Here is an 18,022-nt window from a genome sequence, read left to right on the forward strand (position 1 = left end):
CCCCAGCTGTTAGTGATACAATAAATACGCTGTAACCTGACCTTCTAACAGGCTGGAAACTGTAGTTCAAAGGACGCTGTGTTAGCGTAAGCAAGGAGGAAACCCCAGTGCTTCTAACTGTGATGAAAGAAATGACAACGCATTTTCACAGTCTGAGGTAAAAGCAATATTTACAGCATGAACATACTAGTTTATTCAGGTTTCCAGCTGCAGCACTACACAGAACAGTTTTCTTACCTGTAGAGCAAGACAGTAGTTGGTCACATTGACAGCGTAAGAAGACTGGTCTCCTTCTGTTGACTTTGTCTTCCCCAATTTACCCCTGAAATAACAACGTCCCAGCTCCAGGCCAAGCTCCACACCAGGCACATGTGCAGTTGAGACATTCAGGATCATTGCTCCATGAGAGGGAAATGCCAGCGTCTGCATTGCCTCTATAGAGTGTTGGACCGATGCTTTCAGGCTGAGACCGGGGTGGGAAGTTATGTTCAGAATAAGACTGCCTTTCGGTTTCCCCTCAGCCTGAAAAATGGTACTGAGGTTTGTGGACCTGCCAGAACGAGTGATTGAGATGTTGACTGAGGTCTGTGGGGGCAGAAGAGTCTATAGAGGAAAAAAGAAAAAAGAAAAAGATAAGAAACTGAAGAAATCTTCAAAATAAATTTGATTCAAGAACTCACTATATAAAGAGATGTTTAGCATCAATGATAGCAGGAAATTTAAGGGATTAACAGAATTATTACATGTTATCCTTTAGGGACCATAAAATTCATAACTAATTAAGTTGGACCAGATAAGAAGAGTCATCTCCAAAGTGAAGATGTTTCTTTTGCTTTGTTTCTGCTGGGAAACAAGGTTCTTGTTCTTGTTTCCTCTCTAACCTTCAGTAAGACACATCGCTGCTGGACAGAAACCTTCCAGCTGGTCCTCTTGGCTTCGCTTCCCCTGCGGTGATTTGCCAGAACAAGCACTGAGCACACATCACTTTCCACCTCAAACTGGGCTTGACTAGCAGTGCTCGACATGCTGACTGTGAGTATCCCTGGTAAACGAGTCGAGACCAAGTTTTGCTGAAGCATGAGCATGAAGGAGCTGGAGGGCTCCCAAGCTGCCGTCATGTCCATCTTAGCTAAATGGGTGTCGAAAGACACTTGAGCACTTCCAGAGAGGGAGGTATCATGGAGCTGACCTGACCCCCGTAGGTCCACTTTGTTTGGGATGATTGAGCTGAGAGAGGACCAGTTGTGCTGAAGGATCCAGCTCACTTCAGTCTTTTGGTCCTGTAGCAGTATAGACAGGAAGCACTGGAGGGAGTCTTGGTGGTTTTTCAAACCCAGAGATCCTCTTAGTCCACCTTTCCCTGCTGTTCCATGTAGAGTTAAAAAAGTTTTTTGTGGCTCAAAACCATCAACATTCCCAACCTGCACCCACACCAGCCTCCCCACCCCTTTACACCGGGCAGACACCAGTAGAGTGGAGCTGACAGAGTCCCATGCTACACTGACATCTGCCCGGATGTGACACCAGCTCTCCAAAGTTATCCGACCTGTCACCTCAGCCTTGTGCTTAAGACTGTGTGTCCCATACTCAAGCAGCCCGCGCCAACCATAAAGCCCAGGCCTCTCCAACCTCAATCTCACATTCAAATCTGTTCTCCAAGGGCCAACCACAAATCCAATCCCCAGAGCCCACCTCTGAGGCCCAGGCCGGAGCAGGAGGGTCAGACCAGATTTGGTGGGTACACCCAAATACTTTAATAGTAATGCAGACGAATGAGTGAGGCTGGCTCTGAACTCCCTCTGACCATTAGAACTGTAACAGCCTTTGGCTTGAGTACTGAAGCTAAAGTGAGTGAGCATTAGGCCATAGCAAATCCTGCTGTGTGGTCTATAGGAGTGAAAGGCTCGTACCTCCACAGGGCGACCTGCCACATTTCCATAGCACTGAGCCGAGAGTCGTTCTGCAGTGGCGTCCCCTGTGCAGTTCATCTGTGAAAACAAAATCCCCTGTTGTCAAAGTTTATTTTTCAAAGCAGAAAAAGAAGGAGACGATGGAAGAATTTCTGAGTAATTGCTGAACTTTAAACCAGACACATAAAATATAGTACTACACCAAAATACTAATTTGAGCTTATTATGAAACAATACATATTCAGTGTAGATTTGGAGAAAAATGCAAATTGCCTTTGATGCAGACAGTTACTGCAGTTACATTGACATCATTATTGTGTCTGTATGATAACAGCTAGTTAACTTAAAGACTTAAAATACAGTGAGAGAGTTACACTTTGTTTTTTATGAATTAGACAGAATCATAATAAATAAAGAAAGTGAATAAATGAATTTAAAAAAAGAAAGAACTATTTGTTTAATTGGTCCCGATCCTGCATGTAAGGTACAAATATTTCTCTTTTTAATTTGGGGATGTTTATTTAAATGATATGCTCCTCCTTATGGACCTAAAATGTCAATATTTGTGATCACAGTTGATGTGATCACCACTGATGATGTGAGTCTAATGGATTTACTCGTCACTCAGTTTACTGCAGACCTAAAGATGTCACCATAAGCTACAGTCCAGTTTTTTTATTAGTAAGAGTGACATACAGAAACATTTTAAAGGAATACAATTTTTAATATGTGTAAAATGTACCTCTAAAGAGGCAGGTATAAGTCCCTGCAATAGCTCCATCTGTTGCCATAGGGACACTACCACCATAGCTGTGCCGTTTTTTGATCCGATATTAAAAAGTATGTCCACCATCCTCTCATCTTCCACAAGAAGTACCAGTCCTGTGTCCAGACCTGCTGCTTCTAACTGACAGCAGAAAGAAAGCATGAAATATGAGACAAATACAGAGGTAAAGTTAAAAGCTTATGTCTGGTTCAATGTGAGAGTGAGAACAGGAGAGTTTGTTGTTATATACTGCACCTTGTAGTGTGCTTTTGCTTCAATGCAGCTTGACAGGCCTCGACTGAGCAGGGCACTGACTCTGTGCTGCAGCCTGGAGAAGTACTCCCATTGTGGGACAAGATGACCTGTTTTGCCGCCATTGAATTCTGCATTTAGATGTTCAGGTCCTGCCTGCAGCTCCGCCAGGACTGACAGTCGACCACTGTCCAGGCCCCACCTCACCTGGACACTGTTGTTGGCAGGTACACCTGTAATCGGAAGTCAAAGAGCCTGATAGAGCAAAAGAGATTTATAAGACCTAAAATATGTATAATTTAATGATTACCTTTGACTGTAAGCAGGCGGAAAGAGTGAGAAAGTCGTGCGTAGACCTCACCCCTCCCTTGATTCCCATGTTGGCGGCTCACATTCACGCACAAATTCTCCTGGCCCGACCAAACACACAACCAATCACAGACCCTGTGTGACCTTTTTCCCACCGTGCCTTCTTCTTCTTTGTCCAAATATTCTCCAGAATCCTCTTGATGCCTCAGCTCAACACTGTACAAGGTGTCCATTACTCTAACTCTTAACTGGCCTGCACCACACACACACACACACACACACACACACACACACACACACACACACACACACACACACACTATTAGGCTAAGACTCATGGATGTCTAAACTAAATGACAGAAATTATGGTTTATTATAACAGTTATTAGTAAATTTAAATTAGTAAACATTTTCATATGAACCTTTACCTTCGAGGAGGGTGTCAGACTGTCCCAGAGCTCCATCCAGCTCCAGAACTGGAGGAAGCATAGCGAGGTTGGTCATGGAGTGCCTCAGGTCTCCTGACACAGCCAGCTGCAGACCCGGGGTATTGTTTAGTGAGCTTTTCATCTGAGCCAGCAGAGTCTCATGTTCCTGTGTATAAGAGCCATGTAGAGACACACTGAGAGAGCAAGAGACAGGCAGAAAACAGAAATACAAATGAGATCAGAGGACAGTCATCACAAACAGAGACCTCTCACCATAAATGTTTAAACACACGTGGGTGTACACACCTATTTGAAGACATGCTGGCAGCCATGTTGACATGTAGGTTGTTGGCCACAGGCAGCAAGCTCTGGGATAAGTTCATCCTCAGTCTCACAGCTCTGTCTTCCCTCTTGAGGAAGTGGGACATCTGTACATCCAGCTTCACCCTGTCCTTCCCATCAGCCCTCACATGTATGAAGCTGTTCCCTTTACCAGGAACCGTGTGCATGTCTGCAGCGGCCTTAACCTGAACAGAGCAAACAGTACAGTCATAAGATATGATGGCAAAAGTTGGTCAACTTGTTCATTTGCAATGTTTTCCCACCTCTAATGTTTTGGGAATCTTTGATTTGAAGGGATGAATGAGAGACAAATAGAGTCCGACTCTGCCTGATGTCCCATTTAGCTGCACAGAAAGCTAAAAAAAAAACCCAACTTTATCAGAAACGCTACAGGTTAAACAAACACCAATTCAAATTTGAAGTTTGCTTTACTCACTTGGCACTCCTGGCGCTCTATTCTCAGCTTGCCTCGGGTCTGATAATCAAAGCCTGTGTTGTTTTTGGGGTTCCAACATACATCTCCCTCCATTATAGCAGAGGAGGGGAGTTGCAGCTGTAACAGCAATAACAGCAAACTGGTCACAAGTTTGGCCTCTTCTACTGTAAACTATTGTACTGTACTTATTGTACTGTTGACTACAATCACCATCATACTACTGAGCACTTCACACAGTTTAATAACTTTGGGGTTGGTCTACCTGGAGCTGGTGGGTGAAATTAGCTCTAACTTTTATTGCTTGGTGACCTGATTGCGAAGGGTTCAGCTGGACTTGTCCAAATAAAGTCAGTCTCTCCTTGCTGCCAACCCGTAACCTCCCCTGTATGCCCCTCTGGGTCTGAAAAGGAATATATCAACATTTAATACATAATTGTTTTCATTTTTCCTGCTGAAGATCCATCTCATCTATTACACACAGATCTGATGGCTGTGCTGTTGCCTGAAATGGCATAAGGTTTGTTGTAAATCTGACATGTTGAGAATCTTTGGTGGTACGTGGATTATAATTTGAGCCAATGTTTGTTTGCATAAAATGTTTGTGAGGATGGATGCACATAAGTCTCAAGTCTCAAATTAAATCTTTGCCTTTTTCCGGTCAGTGTTGTGAGTAATGAAGGCTGGCAGTTTACCTGGTTGCTCGATATGGTCACACAGATTTCCGAGTCTGACGGAATAGTGTCAGAGCTGAAAGGATGGATCAGCGCAGAACAAAACTGAATATAAGGACAGAAATAAAACGCCCATCAAAGTGTTTAACAACTTCCCCCTAGTTTCTCTTTAATGAGTGTATGTCGAGTTAATAATAAATGACCCTGAGCTTAACTTACAAAAGGACTCGGTGGGTGGTAGCCAAGGGTGACAGTGTGGATGACCTCTGAGTTGTCATGGAAACCAGCTTTAGACTCCAGGATGTAGAGGCCTTTGAGGAGGTCGACAGTAAAAGTTTCCCTGAGGAGGAGTCTCTGAGGAAAGGTCTGGAAGGGCTGTCTGTGTGAGATGGTTATGTCTTACATGTCAGAAATGTTCTCACTGCTTTATGGCATCAAATCAGCACCGTTCTAAAACATGGCAACAGATTTGCTAGAAGAAAATCGATCAGGACACAGACCTAAGATGGAGCACTGCAGTTTTCTGATACATTTTCTTGTCCTTCCTCAGCTCCTCCACTGTTCCCTCAAACTCCAGCTCTGTGGGTGGACTCCTGGGCTTTGAAAGGGTCACCTTCAGCGTCACTTGCCTTTTTTTCAAAGTCTAATACAAGACAGGAAACAGTCACAAATTGTCATAACATCAGAAAAAATACAAAGAAATGACAACTTTATTCTATAAAAAAATATGTTTAATTTAACACGCCCAACCTTGTCTCTGGTGTTCAAGGCAGCAGCGAGGCTGAGGTTGTGCTCGCCATAGGTGGACGCTACCTGCAGGATGTGGCTGAATTTAGAGGACTCCAGGGAGACGTCGCCTCGAAGAAGAGGAGTCCATAATGAGCTCAGTGAGCAGGAGGCCTTCACACTTCGCTTCCCCACCACGCCCCACCCTCCTGCCTGGTGAGGGATGGAGCAAGAGCTGGTCAGATAGCAGGACTTAAAAACTTAGAAGTACTATTTTCTTTATTAATTATTATCTTGGCAATTAATTCACCTTAGGCTTTGCCTTTAGTTCACATCATGCATCATGAGTATTTTCCTGAGTAAAATGGTTAAAAAAGATTCTTCTCTTCTTACTTGGACGTAGGTGACAGCTGGAGTGTAGACCTCCAGACGTGCCTCCCTCTCTCTGCCTCTGTCCCTGTAGAAACCCTCCAGCATGAGGTTACGGACGGTCAGCCACTTGCTGGCAGTCAGCTCCGATGTCAGCTGAAGTGTGTGCTGCTGGAGCTGGCTGAGTTTGTGGGCGGTGTGTATATACAGCCACGGCGTATCCATGTTAAATGTGCCTGGATGATAATAAGAGAAAGATGACGCTGCACATATATCCAACTTCAAAATCCATGTGATTTATGTGAAGAATAACGTAAGATGATTCTGGGAATGTGAGATCTAAGAATATACATTATTTTAACCTTCCCATTTCTTCTGCAGGGGATCTGTGGGAGAGCTCTTCCAGTGTAATCCAGCCACCAGTGGCATCAGGTTGTTGTAGTTGATTTTGAGATGAGTGCTGCTCTCAGACCCGAGCCGTCTCAGGTGAGAGTGTAGGAGCTGGGTCCTGTAGTTTAGATTCTTCTCTGGCACCTGAAGACTGAACTGTAAAAACAAAAATGAAAAAGTATGTTATTTTATTTTGGGCAAAGAAAATACACACTATTGGTTTAAATGTACTTACAATGATTGGGAGCCTTAAGGAATCAATTTCAGTGTCTGTGCATGTGTGTGTTGCTTCAGATCAAAATGATCATTCAGTGTACCAGAATACCTGAAATTTTACTCTAAGGTGAAAGACCATAACAGATGCAGGTCTGTTTACCTCTAGTGTGTAGCTGGTGTGATTTACTGTGGACTGGTTTTTGAATGACTGGCTCAGCAGGAGTGTGCATTTGTTGTTTATCTCATCCCAGTGTTTGCCATAACTCATGTCCAGGGCAGATTTGATGTGGCTGGGGCTTTCCTCATGCCGGAGGCGGATCTGAGGACACAGAGTACAAACAAACCACAAAGCTTCTAATCACAGAAGCAGCCTCTGCTTTCTGTTTGACCCAAGATGAAGTTTTGTCTCCAAAAATAAAAAAGGAGCAAAACATTATAACTTATATAATGCTCATGATAATATCATAAATATTTGAATAAATAATTGATTTCTTAAAAAATATATATTGTTCTCTGTCAAACTGTGCTCCTGTGGTTGCAGTTACCTTGTGGTTGATAGGAGCAGTGTTGGAGCAGTAGAATTCATGATCTGCTCTAATCATGTAGGTATGGTTGGAGTCCCTCTCACTCCTCATTCTTTGAGACGTGTAGCACTCATGACGCAGGTGCCGGGCATCACCTGAAGAACGGTCAAATGCAGTAGGGCAGTAAGAAATGATCTGAAGCATTTTGTTTTGTTTTAGGCTGATTATTTGAACAAAAGTCTTGTGGAATAAAGATGGGTGGAAGAAAAATAGAAGACATTTAGTCATAAAAGAAATAAGTTCGCATAAATTGTTTTCTCATACTGTGATAGTTAATGAAAGGAAACATCATGTGAAAGCTCAGTGACATTTGTAACATTTAATAAGTGCAGTCAATTCATTTAGATTTCACTGTGAATTTGCGGTGAAATTAGCTGAAGCTACCATACATGGCCTGAGACAGATAGTGGTCATACTTATAACGTATATAAAGCTTGTGTTGAGTTTTTCTAAAGTTTTCACCTAAAACCCAGTCAGCTACAGCAAATGTCTTAACCTCAGCAGATGACACAGAAACAATCTGTAAGAATATACTGCAAGTACAAGGAGTAACATTTGCTTGTGTTTTGGGCTGTAACTCTTATTTTTATGAGCAGCAGCTTAAACTGTTGTGTGGCACCAAAACTTTACACTATATATTTTTCACTCTCTCACCTCCCAGGCCATATTTGAGCCTGAGCGCGGAGCTCCACAGTGAGCCCTTCTGCTCCATCAGTCCCAGCATTCTGCTGCCGACCACACCAGGCAAGAGGAGCTCCGCCTCCACAGAGTACTGCCTGCTGCTGCTGTCCTGCCTGCGCTCCAGGGCCACTGATGGGAGTAATGAGGGAGATGAGTATTAAACTACAGATTTTGGAGATAATAAATGCTTTTTATTTGCCCATGCTGGTTTGATACCTGACAATGACACAGTTTCTCTGAACACATTCTTCAAGCTAGCAGAGAAGCTGGTCTTCTTGCTAAGACCACGAGTAACATTAGCAGAGAGGATCATGGGATGTCCGTCAGCAGCCATTTTTGCTTCGAGGTGATAGCGTGTCCGTATCTCTGACAGCAGTGACTGAGTATCAACCAAACCCTTCAAAGGGCAACATTTTTAAAAAGTTACTTTAGGATTAACTCCAAACAAAAGAAAAATCACCAAATCATAGTAAACTTCAGTAAAGTGCTCACCATGATATAATACTGAAAACCATCAACTGTCAGCTCCAGCTTCCCTGACTTTATATTCCTCTCCTGTTCAAGTTGCCCTGTGCAGACAACACTTGTTCAGCATTAAAACACGAGTTGTTTTTTTTTTTTTTTTGTGTTGGTGTTCCTGTGGGACTCACCCTGTATGTGGATGGTTTTCAGAGGATGGGTCATCCTCAGCAGCAGCCTGTGAGGGTTAAAGGTCAGGTCCAGAGACATGTCCCTGGGGACGGAGGACTGAGGTGTGGCCAGGAGGAGGTGGATGGAAGCCTCTCTGGGGAGCCAAGTGCCTCCCTGAAACAAAAGGTGACAGCTTTGGATATTTACCACTGTGAGACTTAAAATTAATCAAACACCATCATGCTTTTAAGGTCCTCGCAAAGCAAATAGAGAAATAGAGAACCATCTGAAAGAAAACTCATTGGAAATTCACTGCTAGATCTTATTTCCTTGTACCTGTGGCAGCAGGGAGTAGGCGGCCTCCAGTAGGTAGTAAACGAGGCCCCGGTCCAGCTTCAGCAGCCTGAGCGAGAGATGCACAGGTCCAGGAGGGGGAAGTGAAATACCTCCAGCAGGTAAAGGGTAGGAAGAATTGGAGCACAGCTGCCAGCCAATCATCTTAGACCCTGTAAAGATGTAGAAATGTGTGTTTGGTAAAGGCTTAACCTATTATGATAATAGTTCACAATTATTAAACAAATGTTAATCACTGTGTGAAGTGGTTCAGTTCCATACAACACAATCGGTTACACTGTTTTTCATATAGATGTCATACACTGTGTATAAAGACTCACAAGTCTTTGGTGTGCAGGTGGTCTTCTGGATTCGACTCTTCGGCCCCTTTATCTCTTCTCTATGGTCTCCACTCCGCTGAAATACTTGGGACCTGGTGAACAAAACAATACATGTCCAACTTTTAGGAAACCATTGTCAAAAACATTTCTCAGAGTTGCAGCTAACCCAAACCTCAACTAATCTAAGCTTTCTCTCATTTTACTTGTCATTCCAGCAATATTTAAAAAACACATTAAAAATGACTATAAAAAACTATATGACTATATAAAAATATATATAAAATATATACAACATTTGACATATATAAACTTTGTTTATGTTTACATGATTTCTATAGTGTAATGCAGTTGATAAAAGTAGCTGTATAAAAAGGGCTTAAACATGCATAGTATATAAACCTCTAGTAGTGAATGTTGGCTTAAATACATAACCGTGATTCAAACTAATGTCTAAATATTAAAGTGAACTAAGGGAGGTTTAACATGTATCTGCAACTGCTGGCACTTACCTGAGAGAGATAATGTCCATGACGTCCTCGGGTGTGTTAAGTATGACCCTGACATCCCGCCCCTCCTGTAGCTGAACACTGCCGTCCACATTGATGGAGCTCGTCAGCTCAGAGACCCAGTCAACTCCAGCCTGACCCAGGGCACCGTCAACCCCCATCCTGGCTGACAGCCCCATATAGGTACTGAGAACAAACAGACCAGTTACATACAGGCGGTGATCAGATGGCAGAGTTTCAGCCTCCAATACATTGCGTAATACTGGACGTACTTGGGTTTGATGTATCCACTCAGGGAGAAGTGAGATGCATCTCTGTAGTTGATGTTTCCCTTCAGATGCAGTGAGATGAGGGAGGTCATGTTGATGGCCAATTTGACAGGCAAACCAGACAGAGACGGTAGAATCAGCTCTTCCGTCATCAGCACGGCCCTGTGGTTCAGCTGAACCTCATGACCCTGAGAGAAGGAGGGGAGCGTGAGAAGAAAGAGAGAGAATGAGAGTGCATATGAAAATGAGAGTCAGACAGAAACTGTGACGACAAGCTACACACCAACCACCGTCATACCTTGAGCAGTTTAACAGCCAGTCCTGCCATGCTCAGCGACAGTCGGTTGACCTGATTGTTGAGATCCTCACATGTAAACACACTGAGCTCATTCCCAAAGACCTTCACACTGACCCAACACCTGGGCTTCCCTTCCTCTGGATTCCTCCTCCCAAACAGCTGGAAAAATTAAAAAACAAATACACGGTACAGATGCAGAGTACAGACTTTTAACGCTCACTTTTTGTAATTCAGTTCTTATAAAACATTTCTGACTATTGACTGAACATGGTGTGTGTATATGCTGAGAGGCATCCATAAAATTGTATGCAGTCCAGTTATGTTTTTCTGTATTGTAAAATGTAAAACACCAAAATTTGCTAGAAAATCATTATCAATTAATTGGTCTTCTCTCATGTTAAAGCCTCCAGCGCAATTACAGAGAACTAAAACTTTTATCATGAGAGCAACATTTTTTTTTTGTAACAATATTTTGCAATTTGCAAGTTTCCTAGTAGAAAGCCCAGCCAGTCTTACAACTATCACAGTGACCTCACCATGGCCCTGGCCTGGTTTAGGTAACTGTTGGTGCTGGATGAACACTTGACTTTTCCTCTCTGGTTATCATCTGCTTTTCTTCTCATCCTCTTTGCCACATTTTCCTGCTCATGTTTTTTACTTCGAGTGGTGGACTGTCCATCTGAGCTGGGGCTCTGGTGACCAAAAATGTTCTTCACGAGTGATTCAGCATTTTCAATGTGAAAGTCCACCTAATTTGGGAAGCAAAGTGCATACATGTAACATATTTGTATATGTTTTCTTATAAGCCTCTAATATATTCTCAGAAATGGGTATGAAACTCACTTCCAGTAGGTTGTGGGCTCTACCATGAAAATACACTGTGAGGTTGGCAGCAGCAGATCTTGGTAGAAATGATTTAGGAGAGAAGATTAAAGATGTTTCCAAGTTTACGATTCCCATGTCTGAAACAAACGAACACAAAAAATTGACAAATGCTTCAGTCTGTCTCTATATATGCTAGTGCCCAACATTTTAATTGCCAATTCAAACAATAATCATAAAAAACTAACTTTTAAAGTTAGTAGCACTCATCACCTGTGGCAACAGTGTGGTCTGAATAGGAAGAGTACTTCAAAAATTCAGTTTCAAAGTCTCTGCTGATAATGTCATCGGGCAGTGAGTCGATCAGGGCCTGCTTCATGGGGTCCTCGCTCCTGAGGACACTAGTCAGGTGATTCCACACGTACGAGCCCACTAGAAAACCAGAAGAGCAAAAGCTTTTGATGAACAAAAAGATGAACATAAAAAAGACGTGATCATCTGTCTTTTCTATTTTCCCTTCACCACCCACAGTGTTTATAAGGAGTAAAATTATAAGACTGTGTTTAAACAATCACCATCAATAACTTTAGAAAGTCCATCATATGTACATTATATATCATTTGAGATATTATTATAAGATAAACTAAATAATGGGAAAGACTTGACATAACACAATCACAACTGCCAGCGGCCTTACTCACCAGGAATATCCAGGTTCGATAAATTTAACAGTGTTTCCTACTGTAATAAACAGACTTACAAACAGCTGACCATAGTTTTCATGAACTATTTACATTATTTTGTCTGCACACTAGTATCCTTCAGTTGTCACTACTGGAAGAAGCTGCTATAGACATCCCCTCTAATAAAAAATCCCACAATAGTTCAGATGAGACCTTGGCTGGACGTCTCGTTCCTCAGCGTCGTCTTCACCACTTCCAACACGCTCTGGTCGGGGCAGTGCAGGAGCTGCTGGTATGCAGCAATTCTGACCTCAGGATCCTCCTGGGAGGAGCGGTACAGCTGCAACAGCACAGACCTCTGAGGGAAGAAAGCTGCTGTCAGTCACTGATGTCAGACTGCCGCTCAACTCCTCATGGATCAATTAGCCTGCCCCTTCCACTTTTAGTTTCTGTGATTACAGGCTACCTAAATGGCTTTTTATGTATAGACCATTTAACTGTCATTTACTTGACATTTCCTGATGTCACTGTTACTAATCATTATTTCACGTCTGACTAAAGTTGCTGTGTCAGTATGCACTCACATCAGCTGAGCAGGGAAAGCGTCTGAAGGTCTGGACAGCAGCAAGTCTCAGCTCCAGTGCTGTCGAGTGGCCCAGAACACAGCGGTTTAACAGAGGAGTGAAGGCCTGAGCAGACAGACCAGTGTTTCCCACTGATTTCAGTGCATAGAAAACCTGTCAGGCAGCACAAGAAAAGCAAATTGGACCTTTTTATATTTCCCCTTTTATATAATAACATTAAATCATCAGTGAGACCTGATGATTTAGGTGTACCTCTCTCACTCGAGTAGGTTCTTCTCCTTCGCAGCCTTCCCTCAGTGGCTCCTCTAATGCTTGCATGAAGGTCTGTACCTGGGGAATTTCACTGCAGGAAGTTTGGGATCTTTGGCACAGTTGAAAGACCAGAGATGATCCTGCCAACATGGCCTTGGACCGCACCTCTGGGATCTCCAGTAAGGCCTAACACAAACAGTAGCAGTAGGACACACTCAGCACACACTGATTAACTGACGCAGCAGATACTTTTTTTTTTTCACAAGATATTTACACTGGCATTAATGTGACTAATATATCTTATGTTTTGGTGAGAGACTCAAGTCATTATCATTGTCACAGCACCCAGAGGTTCCTACATTGATGGAGTCGATGATCTGTGGGGATGGATGCGGAGTTAGGGCTATGGTGGTGAGGAAAGAGTGGACCTGCTCCTCCTCCAGCTCCTTGGCCTTCATCAGGTCCATCAGTAGTACAATACAGTTTTCAGACCCACACGCTGGTAATGCATCTAACAACGGCTGCCTGTCCAAACAGTTCATCATCAGGATCAGCCTCTGTTTACATATAAACTGATATGACATATTTAAAAACAAAAAGTATAAAAATGGTGCGTTGTAATTTTGTGAGGGATGTGAGTGCTGGAACATTTCTTGGCTGGGAGTAGTAACTTCCTGGAATCTCAGATGGTTGCTGGTTAAAAAAAAAAACAAACACATGCACAACAGGCGGGCTGTTTCTCCCTGTATCCAGTCTTAACGCTAAGCTGAGCTAGCTGACTGCTGGCTGCACCTTCATATTTACCCTACAGACATGAGCGCAGTATGTTCTCACACTGTTGTGCTGCCTCCATTGCATTTAACTAACTATAGTGCAGAATGTGAAAATGTGCATCATGTTGGATTCAGCCTGATGAAGAACTGAGGGACTAGTTTAAAGGTACTACATTATAAAACTGAGGAAAGACTGACCAGTCATTGCGGCACTTGAAAGACGCCTCTTGCCAGAGTGCCTTGAGTTGAGAGAGAGTCAGATCCCTCAGCTGGAAAGTCAGTTGAAGGAACTCTTGTGATAACTAGAAGCAAATAAAATCCAGATGTGTGAATCTACATTGGAGGTACAAAATGGATACCATTTATATGCCAGCGTTTTGAAACTACTCTACCTGCTCTTCCAGAACTGTGAACATGCATCCATCAATCACCTGCTCCCCACACAGTAATTATATCACGCCGAGTAACAAGTTCTGGGTGTGATTGTTTCTTTTGAATAGTTTCAGTGTAAACAGATTATTAAAGTTGCTAGGTTGGTTTTGAGTATCCTCCAATATGAAAGAGACACTGGCTCATATCAAGCGAAAGCCTCAGGGGAAGTCATGTCACAACTTCACAACTTACAAACACAAACAAGCATATAGTGTTCTGGCAAGATATGTGCAGCATAAAAGTTTTCAGTGTTTGCTGAAGGAGCTGCATCAAATAACTATAGGCAGGGAAAGTGAAATACACATCGATGGTTCTTACATATAGATACAATTAATGGCTCACAGGAAGACCCACCTGTTGAGGGTCTGCTGTGACGCTACATAACATCCTGACAGTCTGACTGGCTTGCAAAGATGTTGCCAGCCTGGTTTTTCCTGGCCTTACAGTGACCTCATCCTCAAACTGCAGGTCTGTTACCCCTCCAAAATTTAACAAATCTGTGGGGCAACAGTCAATATGGTCATTGTCTCTCATGCAGCACAGATTCATGCAGAAATGCAACATGATGTTATAGTGCAGAGTGAAAAACTGCTTCTGACCTGGTCCTGAAGGAGTTCCTGGCTGGGCTCTGAGCAGGAGTAGCGTGGACACTGTTCGAGTGTGCACCTGCCCTGCAGCCCTGAACCATGTCGCCATGGAAACAGCTTCAGTACAGTTAACTTCTTCCAACACAGTAGATCCATGGCGCTGAACACAGTGTAGCTCTGACTGCACTGACTAACAAAAAGAGGACAAGCCAACCCCATGTAATAAATTCATTAATCAAATGCGCTGCATTTTCAAATTGATAGGGTTATTATTATTAGTAGTAGTAGTAGTATGTATGTATGTATTTATTTATCAAAATGATTCTCATTCAATGTGCCATATCACCAGTAATATAAATGTGATTATCTATAGTATATATTTATTTAACCTAAACTTAGTCATATATAAATATACTGACTGATAAAATACATGTATGTGCATTTTAATTGTAGACAGACAAGTAAACTCACTGTATCTTCAGTAAGAGCTTTTGAATGAGGCCAGAAGTTTGCCAGCCTGGACTCATGACACTGTTTTAGATTCCTGGTCTTCAGCAGCACAGGTCCTCGTCTCTCATACCTGCTGGTGCATGTCCCGTACACATCAGTCTGGGAAAGAGGCATTAAAGAAAGCACAGATAATCACCCTGTGAATTTTATCCACTGCACTATATTATGGCAATGACATTGTTAGTACATGCACACACTAGACCATGGCCCACATCAACCCTCACCTCTAGTTCCTGTGTGGGGGCACTGCGGGAGGTCTGGAGCATGCTCAGTAGAGCCCTTTTAATGTTGAGGGCCCACACCTGCTCCCCCTCCTGGAGACAGAGGGCCGTGACCTTTCCCCCCTGGAGGGAGAACTTGAGGCGTGTTCTCTCCAGTGACTCCCTGGGAAACAAAAACACCAGATGATCCTCCCGGGACCAGAGAACACAGACAAGTGGAGCGTCTCGACAGAGTATCACTTTCATAGGAAAAACAGTTGTAGCATTCCGAAATGAGCTGGACTTACACTCCGAACACTGCAGACAGAGACCACATGCACATGTGCAAAATAACTGAACATATGGCAAATCATGCATTCATTCTTCCACTATCTTTCATAAAACACAACAAATTGCATGAACTCTATTGTACATTACCTCAAGCTTTTTAAGCGCTGCACAGAGTGTTCTTTCTGAGGGGAAAGCCTCTTTATCTGTGGGTTCCTAATCTGTTGGACAAGCATGTAAATGAAACCACAAAATCACAGACTTTCTGTATTTCACAAACTATTAGGATAAACTGACCTGCATCGTTAGGTGACACTTGGAGACCACATCAATATCAACCACACAGTCCAAAGCCAGTCCATTCCTGCCAGCACTGGAGCCATGAAGAGTGGTGGTAATTATCGTGCTGTACCTGTAAGTATACCTCGTCCCTCTCTGAAAGGACAAGTCAGGACTAGGAAGCCCTATAGATGTGAAAGAACACACAGAACAAAACTTTCACTGGTAAACTTCCTGTTATTTAAATGTAAAGAAAAAATTTGCTAATCTGCAAGAAAAGAAAAAAACATATTATGGATGTATCTGAGAACAAGCACAATTCTCACCAGCACAACCTGAATCACAGACATTTGGTTCCACCTGAATGCAGCGACCTAAAGCGCAGAAAGCCCAGAAACAAAAACTCAGACATGCTAACAAAAAAAGACACAACCTTTCTTTGGCAGAGAGGAGGATGGTGGACAAAATCAACTCCACACTGGACAATCCTGCCACTAATTCCCCCTAAAGCCAAGACAGAGATTCAGGAAGTCTTTTGTGTCCACGGCCATAAGACTATAATTCCACAATATAAACAATAACACACACACACACACACACACACACACACACACACATCACATATACATGCGTGCACGCATATACACACACACTCAAAATAAATAACTAATAATTACTTTATTACTTTATTAATTACTATTAATTAATCTAATTTAAGTAATATTAAATTTAATGACTTTAAATTAGAATAACTGCTGTAACAATTGAATTTCCCCTTCGGGATTAAAAAAGTACTTCTTCCTCTTCTTCTTCTTTTTCTTAAAGAAAGCTTGTCAAACTTCTACACTGAACCCTAACAGCCATGTCATCATGTCACAAATGTCAATCAGTTTTCAACTGACAAAGAAATAGCACCTACCTCACAATTACAGCTATACAACTCACCGTGCACCAGGAGAAAAATCAGTACGATATGTAGACAATAAAGCCATGATGAGGACACAGCCATAGCAAACCAAAGTCACTGCAGGTCTGGCTGCCTCCAAACCTCCACATGTAAGTGAGATGAAAACCAAGCACTGTTCACAGCCACTGAATAACCACACTTGTACGTGGGCTTCCACAGTGACCCGCTCAAAGCAACCAATCAGGAAATACCTTCCAAGCTGGAGCTACAAACATCCACTGAGCCAATCACTTGACACGGCACGGGGCCCCACAAAAAAACAGGGGTTCTTGCCCCCCCCCAGTGACTTGGACAGGAGTAAGACAGGAGCCACATATGGAAAGAAAGTGCAATTTCTCTATTTTCAAAGTTTGAAAAAGTTTGAAAGCAGGCAGGCTGTTAATAAAGGGGTGGACAAAATAACTAGAACATTTCTAATATTACAGCAGAATTATAAAACAAAGCCTGTAATGTTAAAGCGTTTACAATAACATAGATTTGTTGAAGATTTAGGGATGCACACACCAACACACAAACCCACACTGTCAATATGACCATAATCAATAAACCACAACCAATGTGGTTTCTAATCTATTAAAAGCTAATTGATAGACTTTTCCTGGAGACTATCAACTACAGCTGAGAGATGTTGAGTAAAAGAGAACAGAGACATCTAGTGTCTGTGTCTTGTGGATAAACAACTGTAGAGGCTGCAGTGGATGGCCATGTATAGAACTATTTTTGGTTCACAGTGGGAAATACAAAGCCCTCCACCACTCAGCCACGTTTTCCAGCCTCCGAATGAGCTAAAGCTAGATTACCCAGCACGCCTTTCATCCCCATCTCCTTCCCCCATCATTACCCAAGCTGCCTGCCACCTACTTTCCACGATGCACCCTCCGCCGTGGTCCACGCCCGTGCTGTGACGTCACTAAATTGCTGCTGGTAAAGGCGGCATTCAAATACCAACAAAAATGGTATTTTACAACTTCCTCTGAAAAACACTGCTAGCTAACTTCCATCTTGTAAAGTAGTACTAGCTGTGTATTTGTGGCGTTAATTATACCTGATATACTTCATGATGATCAAACAACTGTATATGTGATTTAGACGGAATATACACAGTACACCTGAAAAACACAAATCGAGGCTAGATCTTCGGTTTGTGATTGACAGTACGATTGTTGATTTTTCTGGGACGCAGTGAGT

General features: G+C 42.7%; 2 protein-coding genes across 2 annotated transcripts in view; both read right to left on the reverse strand.

The window, feature by feature from the left end:
• The window catches only part of LOC113134139 (uncharacterized), a 27,571-nt gene extending 13,556 nt beyond the window's left edge, over window positions 1-14,015 (reverse strand). The window contains exons 1-36 of the mRNA XM_026313376.2: window positions 13,964-14,015; window positions 13,770-13,873; window positions 13,158-13,323; window positions 12,799-12,984; window positions 12,547-12,699; window positions 12,176-12,320; window positions 11,553-11,711; window positions 11,301-11,419; window positions 10,994-11,206; window positions 10,458-10,616; window positions 10,163-10,347; window positions 9,894-10,076; window positions 9,385-9,476; window positions 9,047-9,216; window positions 8,731-8,884; window positions 8,573-8,649; window positions 8,297-8,477; window positions 8,054-8,209; window positions 7,361-7,494; window positions 6,976-7,134; window positions 6,572-6,755; window positions 6,234-6,445; window positions 5,865-6,053; window positions 5,615-5,757; window positions 5,334-5,493; window positions 5,136-5,219; window positions 4,706-4,843; window positions 4,444-4,560; window positions 4,271-4,363; window positions 3,972-4,192; window positions 3,666-3,859; window positions 3,239-3,490; window positions 2,932-3,161; window positions 2,653-2,817; window positions 1,911-1,988; window positions 238-603 (exon numbers count right to left, since the gene is read on the reverse strand). Of these exons, the coding sequence (XP_026169161.1) occupies window positions 238-603; window positions 1,911-1,988; window positions 2,653-2,817; window positions 2,932-3,161; window positions 3,239-3,490; window positions 3,666-3,859; window positions 3,972-4,192; window positions 4,271-4,363; window positions 4,444-4,560; window positions 4,706-4,843; window positions 5,136-5,219; window positions 5,334-5,493; window positions 5,615-5,757; window positions 5,865-6,053; window positions 6,234-6,445; window positions 6,572-6,755; window positions 6,976-7,134; window positions 7,361-7,494; window positions 8,054-8,209; window positions 8,297-8,477; window positions 8,573-8,649; window positions 8,731-8,884; window positions 9,047-9,216; window positions 9,385-9,476; window positions 9,894-10,076; window positions 10,163-10,347; window positions 10,458-10,616; window positions 10,994-11,206; window positions 11,301-11,419; window positions 11,553-11,711; window positions 12,176-12,320; window positions 12,547-12,699; window positions 12,799-12,984; window positions 13,158-13,323; window positions 13,770-13,873; window positions 13,964-13,987 (5,745 nt within the window). The 5' untranslated portion in view covers window positions 13,988-14,015. The remainder of the gene's footprint in view (window positions 1-237; window positions 604-1,910; window positions 1,989-2,652; window positions 2,818-2,931; window positions 3,162-3,238; window positions 3,491-3,665; window positions 3,860-3,971; window positions 4,193-4,270; window positions 4,364-4,443; window positions 4,561-4,705; window positions 4,844-5,135; window positions 5,220-5,333; window positions 5,494-5,614; window positions 5,758-5,864; window positions 6,054-6,233; window positions 6,446-6,571; window positions 6,756-6,975; window positions 7,135-7,360; window positions 7,495-8,053; window positions 8,210-8,296; window positions 8,478-8,572; window positions 8,650-8,730; window positions 8,885-9,046; window positions 9,217-9,384; window positions 9,477-9,893; window positions 10,077-10,162; window positions 10,348-10,457; window positions 10,617-10,993; window positions 11,207-11,300; window positions 11,420-11,552; window positions 11,712-12,175; window positions 12,321-12,546; window positions 12,700-12,798; window positions 12,985-13,157; window positions 13,324-13,769; window positions 13,874-13,963) is intronic.
• A 318-nt stretch (window positions 14,016-14,333) lies between these two features.
• Window positions 14,334-17,656, reverse strand: LOC113134141 (apolipophorins-like). The gene is made up of 7 exons (XM_026313379.1): window positions 17,635-17,656; window positions 15,886-16,052; window positions 15,739-15,809; window positions 15,325-15,484; window positions 15,062-15,199; window positions 14,603-14,780; window positions 14,334-14,500 (listed from the first exon to the last, which is right to left on the reverse strand). The coding sequence occupies exons 1-7, from the start codon at window positions 17,654-17,656 to the stop codon at window positions 14,334-14,336; spliced, it is 903 nt and encodes a 300-aa protein (XP_026169164.1).
• Window positions 17,657-18,022: the final 366 nt, after the last annotated feature.

This window comes from Mastacembelus armatus, chromosome 17 (genome assembly GCF_900324485.2).
Source record: "Mastacembelus armatus chromosome 17, fMasArm1.2, whole genome shotgun sequence".
Classification (NCBI taxonomy): Eukaryota; Metazoa; Chordata; class Actinopteri; order Synbranchiformes; family Mastacembelidae; genus Mastacembelus; species Mastacembelus armatus.